The sequence below is a fragment of the Verticillium nonalfalfae genome, assembly GCF_003724135.2.
Source record: "Verticillium nonalfalfae strain VnAa140/NRRL 66861 chromosome Unknown scaffold_148, whole genome shotgun sequence".
Classification (NCBI taxonomy): domain Eukaryota; kingdom Fungi; phylum Ascomycota; class Sordariomycetes; order Glomerellales; family Plectosphaerellaceae; genus Verticillium; species Verticillium nonalfalfae.
In genome coordinates, this window is record NW_021167373.1 from 34,675 (window position 1) to 48,848 (window position 14,174).

The window sequence follows — 14,174 nt, forward strand, 5'->3', positions numbered from 1 at the left end:
CATGATATGACGATGACGAAAACTGTTGTGAAAGTGCTCAAGAAAGTCTAACATGTTGGTTAATACACAAAAAGGGGGCCACCACGCAATCGAGACAAGAAGAAGACGAAGCGAGCGAGCTTAGTGTGTGTGAGAAGAGTTGCAATCGGAACATGCCATCTCAATCCAATCTCACCTCGCTCAGTTGGCGCGGGCGGTTCGGCGCTGGCCGGGGGTTCCTCCGAGTTGGCCGGAGTCGATTAGTCTCGCCCTACATGTACATGTGTTACCACTGGCGAGTCATTTACCGCGCCAAAAAGCTAACTCCTGGAGCCTGAGAAGCTCGTATCGCCACTGCAACGTCGGCCATGTTGTGCAACATGGGAGCGCCCCGTCCGCGTAACGCCTCGCGGCCTCTCCGTCTGTTCGGCACAAGGGGCATGATCGTATCAGCCTCAGTTTGCGACGTGAGCGACCAATGTTCCCTTTGTCTTTTACGTCTGACCATCAGTCCTTTCTCAGATCGTCTTTGTTCCCACCCCCGGTCTTCCTCTCCCGATCCCCGTCAAGGCGATGAGCGGCACGACCTATTGTCCTGACCTGGATCACTCGACCATCCCCAGCCGCCCGCATATCCGCGCCTGTAGGCAATGCAACCCCCTCCGGAAGCATTGGCCATTTCATCCGAACCCACAGCCGCGCCCGTCGTTCTGTTCTGCGTCCCCCCTCTCGCGTGGTTCTGCTTCAGGGGACAAGACACTCACACGACCCATCTCTCCCCCCTTCTCCCTTGTCAATCAACAAGGCTTGTTCCCGTCGCCCCCCCCCCCCCCTCCCCTCTCCCCTGGACCACACATGTGGGCAGTGCTGGCTGGGTGCAACTCCAATTTACCCAGAATTGGCTCCCCCCTTCCCCGGGACACACTTACCAACGGCCGGGCCTACCTCTGCGCAGGTCATAAATGGTAACTCGTGAGCCGTGGGCGTGTGAAGACTGCGGAGGCCCCCATCCCATCCCAAGCAACGCGATCCTTTCCAAAAAGGATCTCCTTCCGTGCCTTCGCAGCATTAGCGAGTTTGCGGGGGGAGGGATCTGGTTTGCGTCGACTTTTGATTTGTTTTTTCCCTCTTGTCCCGTCGGTCTCTGCATGGCGATAGCCCGACAGCCAGGCACAGGATAGTCCCAATCGACGGCATGGTGCGCAATTGGAAGCGCCGATTCAATCAATCGAGCGTCGCTTGCGAGATGGCCATGCGTCTCCCCCTCCTTGTTGGGGGGGAAGTGGTATTGACGGCGGGGAGGGGGGGTTTTACGCTGCCGATCTCGAGGTGTTCATGCAGCTCTCGCTCCCCCTCCCGACTTTGCGGAGATGGCCTCTTTGCGCAGAAGGGTTGCTCGGGAACTCGGTGCATCATGCTGCGCAACCTCGTCCTGCTGCCCGGATACCGTCACCAAGTGCTCTGCTGTAGGTGTGGTCGCTCGTCCGAGTTGCGCTCGCGAGTAGTGCGGCATGAGACTCCTTGGGGGATCACCAGTTTCTTTGCCCACCCGCGTGCCCGGCGGTGCTACCTGCTGTCAATTGATCGCTCGCCATGTCGCAGTATGTACTTGTGTTCAGCTGTGACGGCTGCGAGCCGGATCGGCGTCTTCTGAGGGGCAGACTCCACGTGCTGCTATATCATCTGCAGGCCACCCGAGACATTGTCTGAGTCTCGTGCTCGGGGCAAAGACGATCAATCGCGGAGACGGCTTGCGCTCCAAATTGTCCCAGCGGTCGCTGGCTGATTGCTGCGCAAGTGTAGTTGAGTTGGCAGCCGTGTCTGATACGAGTGTCAAGCGTCTTTTTTATACTTACAGAAACACAAGGGCAACGATACGGACGACAACGACAAGAATACTGCTACATTTCCAACTTGAGTACGAACAGCCTGACTGGTCGGTCGCATCTCCGGTCTGAGCTATGTCTCCATGAACCCCCCTTCGCACCCCGGGTTCAACGTCCATTCAAACACTTCAAAACGTCGTCCCGCCGGTCCTCGAGGTCTCCGATAGACTGAACGATAATGACATTGCTGTCCGGCCGGCACGGGCTCTCCATGCGCTCCCTGAAGCGCGCCTCGGCCTCGGCCCCGTTCTTGATAGCCCCAGCATCGCGAGGCGCGACGTCGATGCCCGTCCTCTGGCTCCTCAGCGGCACCCTCGCGCGCAAGCGCCGGTCCAGCACGGCAAGGTCGTCGACCCGGCACTCGACATACCAATACTCGTACCCGTGCTGTTCGGCGAGCGCGCGGCCCCGGCCCAGCGTCTCCGCGTAGTTGCACGTGCTGTCCATGACGACGCTGCGCGCCTGTCGCATGGCGTCTTCGGCGAGCGCCCAGCCGATGCCGTAGGCGAGCTGGGCGGCGCTGTCGAACGCGGTCCCGTGCGCGAGAATCGTCGAGCGGATGACGTCGTGGTCGAAGACGACGGCGTCGGTCGACTTGGCGAGCAGCCGGGCGAGCGTGCTCTTGCCGGAGCCCGGGGCGCCTGACATTTGGATGTACAGTCTTCGTTGTTGCGCCATGTCTGATGTGGTGTGCGGTGAGGGTTTTGGTTCCTGTGATTGTGACCAGCATTCGGCGTTTCTTGTATCGTATAAAGAATGACGGTGCGATGCGGAGTTGAGGCTGAAGCCATTGCTGCCTAGCACTGCCCCGCGATGATCGGGGAAGTGGACGATTGCGATCCTGCACAGTACTCTCATGCTCAGTGCACTTTTCCTATGCCAAATGCTCCAAAACCAGAATGTTGCCAAGGTGTACTCGAAACAGCAGCACTGTCAACCAGGTAGAAGGTTAGAAGATGATTTCTTATCCCACTTGAACATGATGGAAAGATCAATCAAAAGCTGGCCCTTGATTTGTTGTGTTGTGCAGCTTCAGACTGTCAAGGTAAAGATGTGTATGCACAGTATACCAGATGCCTTGCTTCGTGTACTAGAGTTCATAATACTACACTATCATGAAGATCGTCAAACATGTTTTTGTTTTGCGCTGAACTGGACTGTCTCGCCAAATGCGCTCTGGGCTTCAAGACGCAATTATGAACTCGATCTATTGCCTGATATAGAGTGCATGCGTTGGAAGTATGAGCATTCCTTCGATGAGGTGTGTAATGCTGAGCAGAAAATTAGTGTCCGTCTCAGCATCCAGTGCTGCGACTCGTACCATGAGATCTATTTTTGGCGGCTTGCCTGGGTTCAAGTGAAGGAGGAGAGTAACCACCAAACAGTGAGTCCGCAAAAGCAGGCCAAGATGCTCGATCAAATGCATTGCTCGGCGCCGCAGGTGTCCTCTCTAAAGCTGTTGTCCATGCCCATGAGACCTCTCAAACTCTACGCAACTAGGAGCCATGAGGTACATCAGATCGGGGCACTCGTATGAGGATGCTAGAGCGTCTTGTCCAGGGTCTCTTGAAGCCTCTTGTCCAGGGTCTTCTGAAGCCTCTTGTCCAAGGTCTTCAGACGCGCCTTTCCCGGTTGATTGCTCAACCTGACAGCCTAGTCCTCAAGAGTATCCGGCTCGCCTCTTGAGAGGCCTAGACTCTAGCTTAGAGGCCCCGTGAGCCTCGGCCGCGGACTCTGTATCTTGCCGTTCTTGTCGCTCTTATCACAGAGAATCGAGATGATACGGGCCAGTATGTGGAGCGTTCGCCTTGATACTATGGGCAAGAAGCTCCAGCGTGGGACTGTAGGGGACCTTGATGCGGGTCATTCGGTGCCAATTCATCATTCTCGGTTGTCTGACTTGTATTACGGGCATGTATTGTCGATACAGGCTAGTAGAGGACAACTCGGATAGATTGACTCCAGGTGAGGTCAGACATACACCAAGCGGCCCTTTTGTCAGACCTTGAAATTAGTCGAGAAAGATCACTCCTCATATTGAGCATTTAGTTAGATGCAAATGCCTTATGGAACACGTGTGAAGGCACAACCCGATCGGTACCGCTGCCGAACATCGTTTCAAGACCTCAGGCAAGGACCAGTCGTTCATCCGTCGTAGCCCGGCACCGCGAGAGAGCTTAAGCGGGAGCCGTGGCCCCGCCACTCTCTACGCATCTCTATAATCAACATCACGGTTCGGCCAAGCCCCGACATCTGCCATCATCCCCGCAAGGCTCCCCTCCTGACGGCCCCACTGCTCGCGCACAAACGCAGACACCATGTCGGCGCCGTTCAGCAGGGCGCCGCTCGTCCACAGCTTCCCGTCCCGAACCCAGCGCTTCTCGAGCCACGTCGAGCCCGGGTTCGTTTCGCGCAGTTGCCCGAGCATGAAGCGCGGCGCCGTGACCGTCTTGCCGTCGAGGATGCCCGCCTGGAGAGGGGCCATGAGGCCGCCGCAGATGGTGAGGAAGGCGGCGCTGGCGTCGTAGGCTTTCCGGATGTACGCGAGCTCCGCGGCGCTGGGCGTGTAGCTGGGATGATGGGCACCCATCAGGACAATGTCGAGGGGCGGACACGTCTCGAAGGTGTCCTGCTACTGCGTCAGCGGGCGGGGGGCACATTGGAGGGGCCAGGGTATTGCGAGACACGCACGGTTGGATTCATCGATATGCTGCTGGTCAGGCGACAGGGACGGTCCGTCTCGGAGACCCAGTGGAACTCCATGTCGAGGGCCTGGGCTTTGAGCTCGGGAGGCAGGAAGGCGTCCGGCATGGGGTCGGTGAAGTGCTTGCTCACGCCGTGGATGAGGTCAATGGGAGCAACATCAAGGATCTCAGTCTCGCTGGCTTATCATCAGAGGGCAACGACTTCTCGAAAGCCATTGGGAACGGAGAGTTTCGACTTGCCTGTTGAGCAGAATGACGCCAAGATGGATGGTGCGGTCGGGCTTCGAGAGGTTCAGAGCAGCTGCCATGCTGGGGAGTGATGCTTGGAACGAAGGGTAAGATGTTCAGCTGTGTACTGGGGTGTCTTGTCGAATGGAATACCATGCTCGACACATTTTTCTCTGTTATTTTATATTCTACACTTATCACGAGACATGCTAGTTGCGATGAGTATTTTGCTTTCTGTTCCGAGCTGCAGCGGTGGCCGCCATGCTAGTCTCTTGAGCCATCGTGTCCAGCGCTAGGATGCGAATCCTCAGGCTTCATCATATGTACGGGAGAGGAATAGAGGCCCCAGAGGAATAGAGGCCCCAGAGGCCCCAGAGCCACGCCAAAACCGTCTGACGTCGTCTCGGCTTCGGGGGTTTGGTAGGTTGCAAGTGTCTCTTGTAACTCTGGGGCTGCTCGGATGCTCCAAGGTATGGCGTTGAGCATCGATACACCGGTACCTAGGTACTTACCTAGGTACTTACCCAGGTACTTACCCAAGGAACCTTACCTAATCAAGATACATAAGGTAAGTACCTGCCTACCTACATTGGCAGGGCCTCATGCATGTGAATGAGAGCGATAAGATAAAGGATCGGGGCCCACATTCGTCGGCCCCGATCCACAGCAGACACACGCTCACTTCGAGTATGTGTTGGCATGCAAATCGCGATCCTAGTGGTATCAAGACATAGTCTGTTCCGACGACGTCCATCGGCGTCATGTTCACGGAGAAATCAGAGTTCAAGAAGCGGTCTTTTCAGAGAGCCCCAATGTGGCCGTTGATGATGGCGCCATGCGCTGGCAGATGATGATAGGCGGGGACTGGGTCGATTGGCGGGGCAACCAGAGTAAACACAGCGGCGGGATGCGCCTGCCCGCCTGCCCGCCTGCACCTGCACCTGCACCTGCACCTGCACCTGCACCTGCACCTGCACCTGCACCTCTGCCCAACCACCTGCGCTGCTGGTACCTGCACGCGTACCTGTACCTCACCGCTCTCGACCAGACATCAGACCTTGCCCTTGCGGCACACACTCCTCAGCATTGCCATCAGACGTTCCCTCGTCCCGCCGTCGCCGTCCGACACAGCTCGTTCGCTGTACAGATACACCGACTTGGATCTACAACCCCTCGAGACTAGCTCTCTGACTCGTTGCTTTTTGCTTTTGCCTTTGCTGTTGCCGTTGCCGCTGCCGTTGCTGTTGCTGCAGACAACCGCCCGGACAACAAACACCACCCTGTCCGCCCCTCCACCACCTACTCCCACGGCTCAATGCCTCGAGCTGGCTTTAGCGATTTTGACTTTGACATTCATGTCGACCCATCCTGCCTGCGCACGCCCATGGAAGACCACACACCTGCCTCCCAGGACGACAGCTACAGGGCCGAACCCGCAACGCCAGCAACCGATGGTACGAGCCATCAGCACGAGAAGGCTGGTCTCGTAGCCAGTTTGCCCCATCAGTCACAGGACGACAGCCTCGACATGTCAGCCCACGACCCGTCCATCGACACGGCAGACTTCGCAGACCACGACGACCGCCGCGTCTCGGGTCGAACCGACGCCCTCATCCACGCCGCCGCCCAAGCAGTCGTCCATCAGATCGAGCGCAACCGCCATGGCGAGACGGAGGAGGAACACTCTGTGCTGAGCTCCCACGTCAATGACAATGACACGGTGGAGGGGACCGAGGTCAGCTACGTCACCGAGACGGACGGTGACCGCCGAGACTCGCGCGACTCTCGCAACTCGCGCGGATCCTTCGTCTCGGAATCACAGGCCAGCCGCCACGACAGTGATTCGCATGACGACCGCGCCGGCGACAGCTCTTCACACCACGAGGCCGACTCGGAAGTGTTCAGCGACCGCAGCGCCCGGAGCTCGCTCGGCTCCTTCGAAGGATCTCTGCACAATGGCATGAAGCTCCTCAAGAGGAGCCAACACGTCGACGACGAAGACGAGACGCGCACCGAGCACTCCCGTATCTCGGACTTCTCCCATTACGACCCACGAGAATTCCAACCTACACTCCGAAGCACCCCACGCCCAGCGTTCCACTCCACCTCAGACGTCCGCGCCCTCCAAATGTCCTCGCCTGCTCCCTCGGTCTTTGGTGGCTCCCCTCGATCCTCGAAACGCCCCCACATGCCCACCATCTCCCGCCTCGGCAGCCCCTCCATGTCGGCCCAGTATTCACCCAAGGGCCGCACCACGCCTTCCCGCCTGAAGCCCCGCAAGACGACGCCCCCGCTCGTGCTCCTGCACGCCACACTGTTGCCGCTACGTTGGCCCTGGGCCGATGTCCTCGAGGCAGCACCGTCGGACGTTCTCTCTCCCGAGGCCAAAACCTTGCGTGACTACTGGCGCCGCCTGCACGACCGCCTCGACGACACCGTCTGCGACCGCGGCGTCCTTCTACCCCACCCTCAGAACGACTTTGAAGTCCTCGAGGAGCGTCTGCTGGACGCCCTCGACTTGCCCCTTCGCCGCCGTGCCCGAATCCTCGAGTGCGGACATTATCTCGGGCCTTCCAACGAGGCAACCCTCACCGAAGATCTCGACAGTGAGGAGGAGGACGAGCCGGAGCTCCGCTCTCGCCAGAGCAGTTCACTCCCGAGGAAGAGCCTGCACGGGCAGACGCACTGGTGCACCACCTGCCATCACGAGATCAAGTTTGAGCCCCTGGGCCCCGGCAAGATCTTCCGCGTCAAGGTGTACGCCAGCAACGGTCTCATAAAGGCGGGTGCCTGGGACGCCTGCTGGAAGGAGATGGAGCGTGTCGACGTTGAGATAGAGCCCATCATCGAGGGTGGCGTGCTGGACGAGCTGGAAAGACTTGCCATCGAGCAACGAGAGGCTGCCGAAGCCGCCGAGCGCGAGGCTGACGAGGCCGCTGCAGCCGAGGCCGCCGAGGCTGCCCTCATCGAGAGCTCCATGATGGAGAATGGCTACACTGAGCATGCTGCTCTGCCAGCTCTGGCCATGGCATCACCCCTCCCGGCCATCAGCCCTGCTGAGCCAACACCGCTCTCCTCGGATACCGTCTCCCGTCATGACCAGCTCGAGGAGCGTCGTTTCCGTGACGAAGCCCGTATGCGCGAAATCTACGGCGACACCCCTCAGCCAACCATGTCTCACGCAGGATCAACCGAGCCGACTCCGGACAGCTATATCCCGGGCCCTACCCCCGTCTCGCCGTCAGAAGAAGCCCGTGCCCGACGTGAAGCAAGGCGTGAGGCCGCTCCACCGCCCCTTCAGAACGCTTCTCTCCCCGAGCTCCTCCTCGAGGCCGCACGCGTGATGCTGCAGGATCGGAAGAATGTGGCTCTCGTGCTCTTGACCTTGCTCGTCCTCTTCTTGGCTGTCAAGCCGCCTGTCCGCGATGACATGCGCATGTACGATTGGGAGAGCAAAATACCTCACAACGATGCTGGCATGCCCGAGGTCGTCGAGATCAAGACAGTGGCCGCAGCACCGGCAATCCAGCCAGTCGTGGAACCTGCTGTTCAACCTGTCGTGGAACCGGCCGACGCATCCTCATCCGCAGTGGTCGAGCCGAACACGGCACAGGATCCCTGCCAGACGCCCAGCGCAGCCACCGCTGCCGACGTCAGGCCTGAGGCTGGCGCTCCGGTCGACGAAACTGTCACCTCCCGCGAAGTCGTCCGTGTCGTCGAGACGGTCACAGAGACCGAGACCGTCAAGGCCTTTGTCACAGAGGAAGCACCGTCCCCCTCGACGGTGCCCACCGAAGCTGCGCAGCCTGCACCAGAGGAAGAGCAGGTCCAACTCGAGCACAAGGACGCTTCAGGAAGCGGCTCGTCCGGCGACGCGCCAGCGGCGTCTGTCGTCGACGGCGAGGACGATGCAGAACCGCGACTCGTACCCGAAGAGGTCGAGGCGTCTAGCCTAGCGTTCGAGCCCGAGGTCGACACCGAAGCCGAGACTGGCTCTGCCGACGATACCGTCAAGCAGCAGCGCCAGGAGGAGCAGCATGGCGAGCAGGACAAGCAGGAGCTGTAAGGCTCAACGGGATATGACGTTATGGATGGCACGGATTGTTTGGCATGATGACGACTCGCGAGGATACCACAATTGCAACAGGCCGGCGTGCGTGCGAGATGGACAAGAAGAAATACGACAACATTGGCCCTCCCCCCCCCCTTTTTTAAATCATGGGACCTCGTCGTTTTCTATTTCTTTGTAGATTTGTCTGCTGACGACCGCGCTCGGGCAGCACACGGCACACATGTAGCGTAGTAATTAACTGATGATTCCACCAATGTGCCCCGCCATCCCTGCCCGTCCAATCTGTCTCTTCACATGGCAGCATCCAAACGAGTGCGCCTGGAAGTTTCGTCTGTCACAGGCATCAAAGGAACAATCTTCGTGGGTAAGGGATCGTCGATCCGCTCTATTGATGTTACGACTACGCTAATCAGAGACGCCAGTCTCGCAAGTCCTTCACATCCCAATCCCATCCCGCTCATCCATCTGGTATCGTAGACCCCGCTGAGGGTTTCCCTCCTTCATTACAGTTGGCAGCCCCCTTGGGCCGCCAAAGATGGGATATATGCAATGCAACATAACCGCACAACAAACAACCTGCCCTTTCCGCCCTGCTCGGCATCCCGTTCCTCCCAAGTCATGTAAGTCCATCCCTCTCCGTCCAGCCGTTGCCCAGCTCCCCAAGGCAGCATGTACGCAACCCCATCAGGGGCGCCTGGGGCCCGGCCCGGCTTCATTCCATCATCCTGCGTATAATCGTCACAAATTGCCCATCCCCATCCGTTGCACCGTCCGCTCCCTCTGACAATCTGTGCAATGAAGAAGACGCCCGAGGAATAAAATAGAAGAAAGAAGAAGAAAAAAGAAGAAGTGGAAAGTAGAGAGATGAGTGGTTGGTTCTCTCGCAGGCTCCGTCCTGCGTTCCTGTCCCGTTGGCCCTTCTTGGAAGAGGGGTCCGGTGATCCAAACAGATTTGTTGAAGCAAAATGACCTTCCCAATCTGGTGATGCCCTTTGGCAGGGCGTGAACGAAGCACGGCTTGAAAAGGAAAATGTCCGCGCCAGTTCTACATGTTTTCAAACAGTCTGCCTCCTCCCTGATGAGAAATCTCCGCGGCTCTTCTCTCGAGTTGCCTGCGGTTGCAATATGATTGCATGCTGTCTGATGCGATGAGGTAAAGTGAGACGGCCGTCTGCCAAAATGCAGATGCCCTCTCCGCGTCTGAACGCAATGGTGGCGCAAACAAAGGCGTTTCCATGCCGACTTGTTTGGCATGTTGGTTGGTAGTAGAGAATAGGTAGAGAAATGTGGGGAGATTTGGTGTGGTTTGAAAATACTCGGTTGGTTTGTGCGTTCACTCGGGTTGAGATGACGTGTCATTGACGGCGTATCTCTTGGCTGTCTCGGTGCTGGCTATACTAGCGTTTGTATCCCTCCGGCGTGGTTTAAATTGAGGTTTGCTGATGCTGGTAGTGGGGGCCTTCTTCTTTTTCGCGTTGAACATGAAAATGCCATCACTGTCGCTGTCATCATCATCATCGTCGGCAGGTCGCATCTCCGGCGTTGAGGCAAAGCTCCGAAGCGGGCTCGGCACATCAAGCTGAACCGCGATGACACCACTATCGAAAGACTGTTGCTCAAGGTGTTCAATAGGGAACCCGGCAACAGGTTCCTTGGCGAAAGCAGGCGGCGTCAGAGAATCGGTCGTCTCTAAAATGTCGGGGCGACCGCTCAGAGCTTTCGAGTCAACAGGTTCAGATTCTTGATCAGCCGACACAGAGCTCGCGCCGCTCAGAAGAGCGGGCAATGAGGGGTCGGAGTGGAAGACAAGCATCTGCTCCTTTGATGGGCATGCACTCGACGACATGGGGCTGGCAACTTCGCTAGGACTGGTGAGCGGTGTCGTCAGACCAGCCATTGACGTAGATCTCGACGACTTGCACGTTTCCATGGTGCTGCCCCTGGACACTGGCGGAGGGTTCTCGTCATCGGGCGATGGCGGACACGGAATGTCGGCGGGATCAAAGACGGGCGTCTCTTTGGCGTCCAACAATTGATCAGTCAGGTTACGCTGGTATTCGTCCACCTGCTTCTTGATGAGGCCCTCCTTAGCCCTGGCAAAAGATTCGGGTGTCGAGGTGTTGTATGACCGAGGCGGCGGCGTCTTTGCGTCAGGCACGTCCTGTGGGCGATCCGTGCGGTGTGCCGTTGCTGGTCGTTCATCGAACAAGGCGGGACCCTTTCGACCGTCGAGTATATTCGAATCGGAGTGAGGTTGGCCATGCTGATATCCAGTAATGGCTTGTGATGAAAAGAATAGTGGCGATGCGAGTGATGGGTTGTTCTCCCTCACGGCCTTGCCCAGATCGACCGAGCGTACAGGTCGGGGTCGACTCGGTGTCCGGTGGACGGTGCCGGGTGCCATTGCGTTGCTGATCCCGACCTGAGGTGCAGCACGCTTGTCAGCGCTTGCAAAGAGGCTGCGATCGACCGAGTGAGACCGAGAGGCATCGTCCAGGCCATGTTGATCAACGTAGCGCTGTTTCTTAGGTTCGTACATCGCAGCCGCGGGCGATGAAGGGACAGTCTGAGAACCGGTCAAGGCAGCTGTCAAAGCCAGGAAGCTGTTGCCGATGCTGGTGTGGAGTTGCTTGTTCGCTGGCCTGTAGATTGAAGCACCACTCTTCTTCGAGTCATACGAAGCGGGCCATTCTTCGTTGCTAGCATCCCGAACGCTCCTTCCCTTCTGACTTGACGATGCACTCTGCGAAGGCTGCGCGATGGCAGTGGCAAGAGGATCGTACGCCGAGTCAGAGGGACTGGCATCTACACTTTGCGACAGAGGGTGATCTGGCGTAGCAGAGTAGATACCGGCGAAGTAGTCATCGCTCTTGAGACTTTTCCGCCGCAGATCCCGCGGGTTGGTGATGGGCACGGCAGCATGGGCAACGTTGCTTTCACCGGCAGAGCTAGCCACACTGCTGGTTGCCCGTTTGCGTGATCTGCTATCACCGCGCTCGCTGACCAGGGGATGCATGACCTTGCCGACGGCCTTCTTGACGACCGAGCGGGCCCGCTCGAGGAAGGTGATTGGGACGACGGCATGCGCGGTTTCTTTGGCGTCAACTTGCACCCTCCGACCCTGTGATGGGCGGGCCGGGTCTGTTTCGTCGATCCAGGCAATCGGGTTCGATATTCCCTGGACAACCCAAGGATGGCGCTTAATGTCACGCAGCCTGACGCGCTTGTCTGGGCTCTTGGTGAACATGAGCCTCAAGAGGTCGTAGAGTAGATTGTCAATCTCTTCGTAAACAAGCTCGTTGTCGTCCCGATAGGGTTTCTTATTCTGGCGCTTGTATAACGAGTTCTCGTCGGGGCTGGTAGAGGGGTCTACAGGCCGCAGGCGCTGGCGAGGGATGAAGACGTCCTCGGTAGCAATCTTCTTGAACATGGCCCACTCATCTTCTGCTTGAAAGGGGATGCGTGCGAAAACAAGGCAGTACAAGGTGACGCCAAGGGACCAGATATCAATCTGTTCAGAGATCCTCGGCTGCTCAACGCGGTCCGCGTCGGTGTAACAGAGCTCGGGGGCGAAGAAGGCAGGTGTGCCCACGGTCTTGGCCAGTTCAAGATCGTCATCAAAGTCTTGGGCCTCCGACTCGGACACGGCCTCGTCGTCAGGCTCGCCATCTCGAATGGGGCGGCCAAAGTACGAGACACCAAAGTCGGAAATCTTGACACGGTGATCCTTTGTCCACAACAGATTGGCCGGCTTAATGTCTCTATGCACAACGCCCTGGTAGTGCAGGTACTCCAAGCCAAGGACGGTGTCTCGGAATACAGACCTTGCTTGTTCGAGAGTGAAGCAAGGAACGTAAGAAAAGTCGTCAGCGAAGGGGTCGTGGGTGCGGGGGTTCCAGTCGATCGACGACATGTGGGAGATGATGGAATCCGCCATGCTGGGGGAGCGGCCACGGAAAGCCCGCTCCTCGATATAGGCCCCATACATGGTGCCGTCCAGGGCCGCAGAGGAGCCTTGGTTGCTCGAACGGAGGGGGCCGGGGGTCTCCATATCGCTGCCGTCGGGTGAGGCCGAGAGGTCCGGGGGAGGTTGGTTCATCGACTTGACAGACTGCGTCCTGGAAGGGGCGCGGGATGTGGCGCGAGAAGCACGTAGCGAGCTGGGAAGAGATACATCGCCGGGCAGTCTGTCGAAGAGGGCGAGATCATCGTTGGACGGGACGCGGGACTGAGAGGCGTTGCTGCCGTCATCGGCAATGCCGTGTTCGATGCTCCAGTAGTCGTGCGGGCCTGCGTTCGCCTGCGACATCTTGGCCCTCTTGAGGTCCTTGATGGCCTGACGCCTCTCAAGGAAGAGGTCATATTGTTCCTCCTCAGGAGTCGGGGCTTCACCACGCATCTCACGCTCGATTCGGCGGCGTTCATGCATGCAAATGTGTGGCAGGCCCTTCTTGCGCCAGACAACCTCGCCGAGCTCGACGTGTTCGAGGATGAGGTAAATCTTCTTCAGCTCGGGGTCGTCAATGATTTCGAGGAGGGAAACGACGTTTGGGTGGCGCATCTTCTTCAGAATGGCAATCTCTCGCATCGTCTTGTCCTGGGGGGACATGGCAGCAACCTTGCCTAGGCGTCGGCGCTTGGAGTAGCGGGGAATGATCTTGATGGCCACATTGTCGCCCGTCTCGAGGTTCCTGGCCAGCTTGACCTTGCCGTGCATGCCACGGCCGATTTCTTCGATGACCTCATACTGGTTGATGAGTTTCCGGCCTGTGATGCTGTCTGAGTCGATCAGGGCTTTGTGCGTCCTGCGACGTGTGTTAGCAACAATGCAAGGTCGAGACGAAAAAGAGAGGATTTCGGCGGCTGAGTGTCCGTCTACACGTACTCTCTAACTTTGTGGTGCTGAAGCGGATGGAGGTAGGGACTGGAAACCTCTTGAACGGGAGTGTTCGAGTCGGAGGCGGCATGACCAGGGTAGTTGTGCCTCGGGCGAGGATTCGAGGGGCTGAAGAGGCCTGGCGAACTCATGGGGGTGCTCGCTGCCGTTCGCAGAGGGGGCGTTGGAGATGTGGAAGGAGGGGGGATCAGGGCGTGAAGGTGGGCGAGATGAAGGTGGCGGGAGGGTTGAGGCTGGTGGGGCGGCGGCGGCTGCTGCTGCTGAGAGGAATTCGATTCCATGATGCAGTGTTGGACTGGAGAGTGTAGAGGAGTGAGTGACGATTCGACATCATGTATGGTTGTGACGCGGGGAAGCACGGCAAAGGGCGGCGCGCGCGGCGGCCGAAGAAGCGAAAGGCGGCAGTC

At 58.2% G+C, this 14,174-nt stretch overlaps 4 protein-coding genes across 4 annotated transcripts; 1 reads left to right on the forward strand and 3 right to left on the reverse strand.

The window, feature by feature from the left end:
• Positions 1–1,973: 1,973 nt before the first annotated feature.
• On the reverse strand, positions 1,974–2,543 carry D7B24_002076 (uncharacterized protein; the record flags this gene model as incomplete). Its single annotated transcript, XM_028636292.1, has 1 exon — positions 1,974–2,543. One exon carries the CDS (start codon positions 2,541–2,543, stop codon positions 1,974–1,976), a length of 570 nt encoding a protein of 189 aa, XP_028491432.1.
• Positions 2,544–4,071: 1,528 nt separating this feature from the next.
• On the reverse strand, positions 4,072–4,878 carry D7B24_002077 (uncharacterized protein; the record flags this gene model as incomplete). Its single annotated transcript, XM_028636293.1, has 3 exons — positions 4,072–4,494; positions 4,557–4,750; positions 4,794–4,878. 3 exons carry the CDS (start codon positions 4,876–4,878, stop codon positions 4,072–4,074), a joined length of 702 nt encoding a protein of 233 aa, XP_028491433.1.
• A 1,235-nt stretch (positions 4,879–6,113) lies between these two features.
• D7B24_002078 (uncharacterized protein) lies at positions 6,114–8,864 on the forward strand (the record flags this gene model as incomplete). Its single annotated transcript, XM_028636294.1, has 1 exon — positions 6,114–8,864. The coding sequence occupies one exon, from the start codon at positions 6,114–6,116 to the stop codon at positions 8,862–8,864; it is 2,751 nt and encodes a 916-aa protein (XP_028491434.1).
• A 1,339-nt stretch (positions 8,865–10,203) lies between these two features.
• D7B24_002079 (uncharacterized protein) lies at positions 10,204–14,048 on the reverse strand (the record flags this gene model as incomplete). Its single annotated transcript, XM_028636295.1, has 2 exons — positions 10,204–13,675; positions 13,756–14,048. The coding sequence occupies 2 exons, from the start codon at positions 14,046–14,048 to the stop codon at positions 10,204–10,206; spliced, it is 3,765 nt and encodes a 1,254-aa protein (XP_028491435.1).
• Between the last annotated feature and the right edge of the window lie 126 nt (positions 14,049–14,174).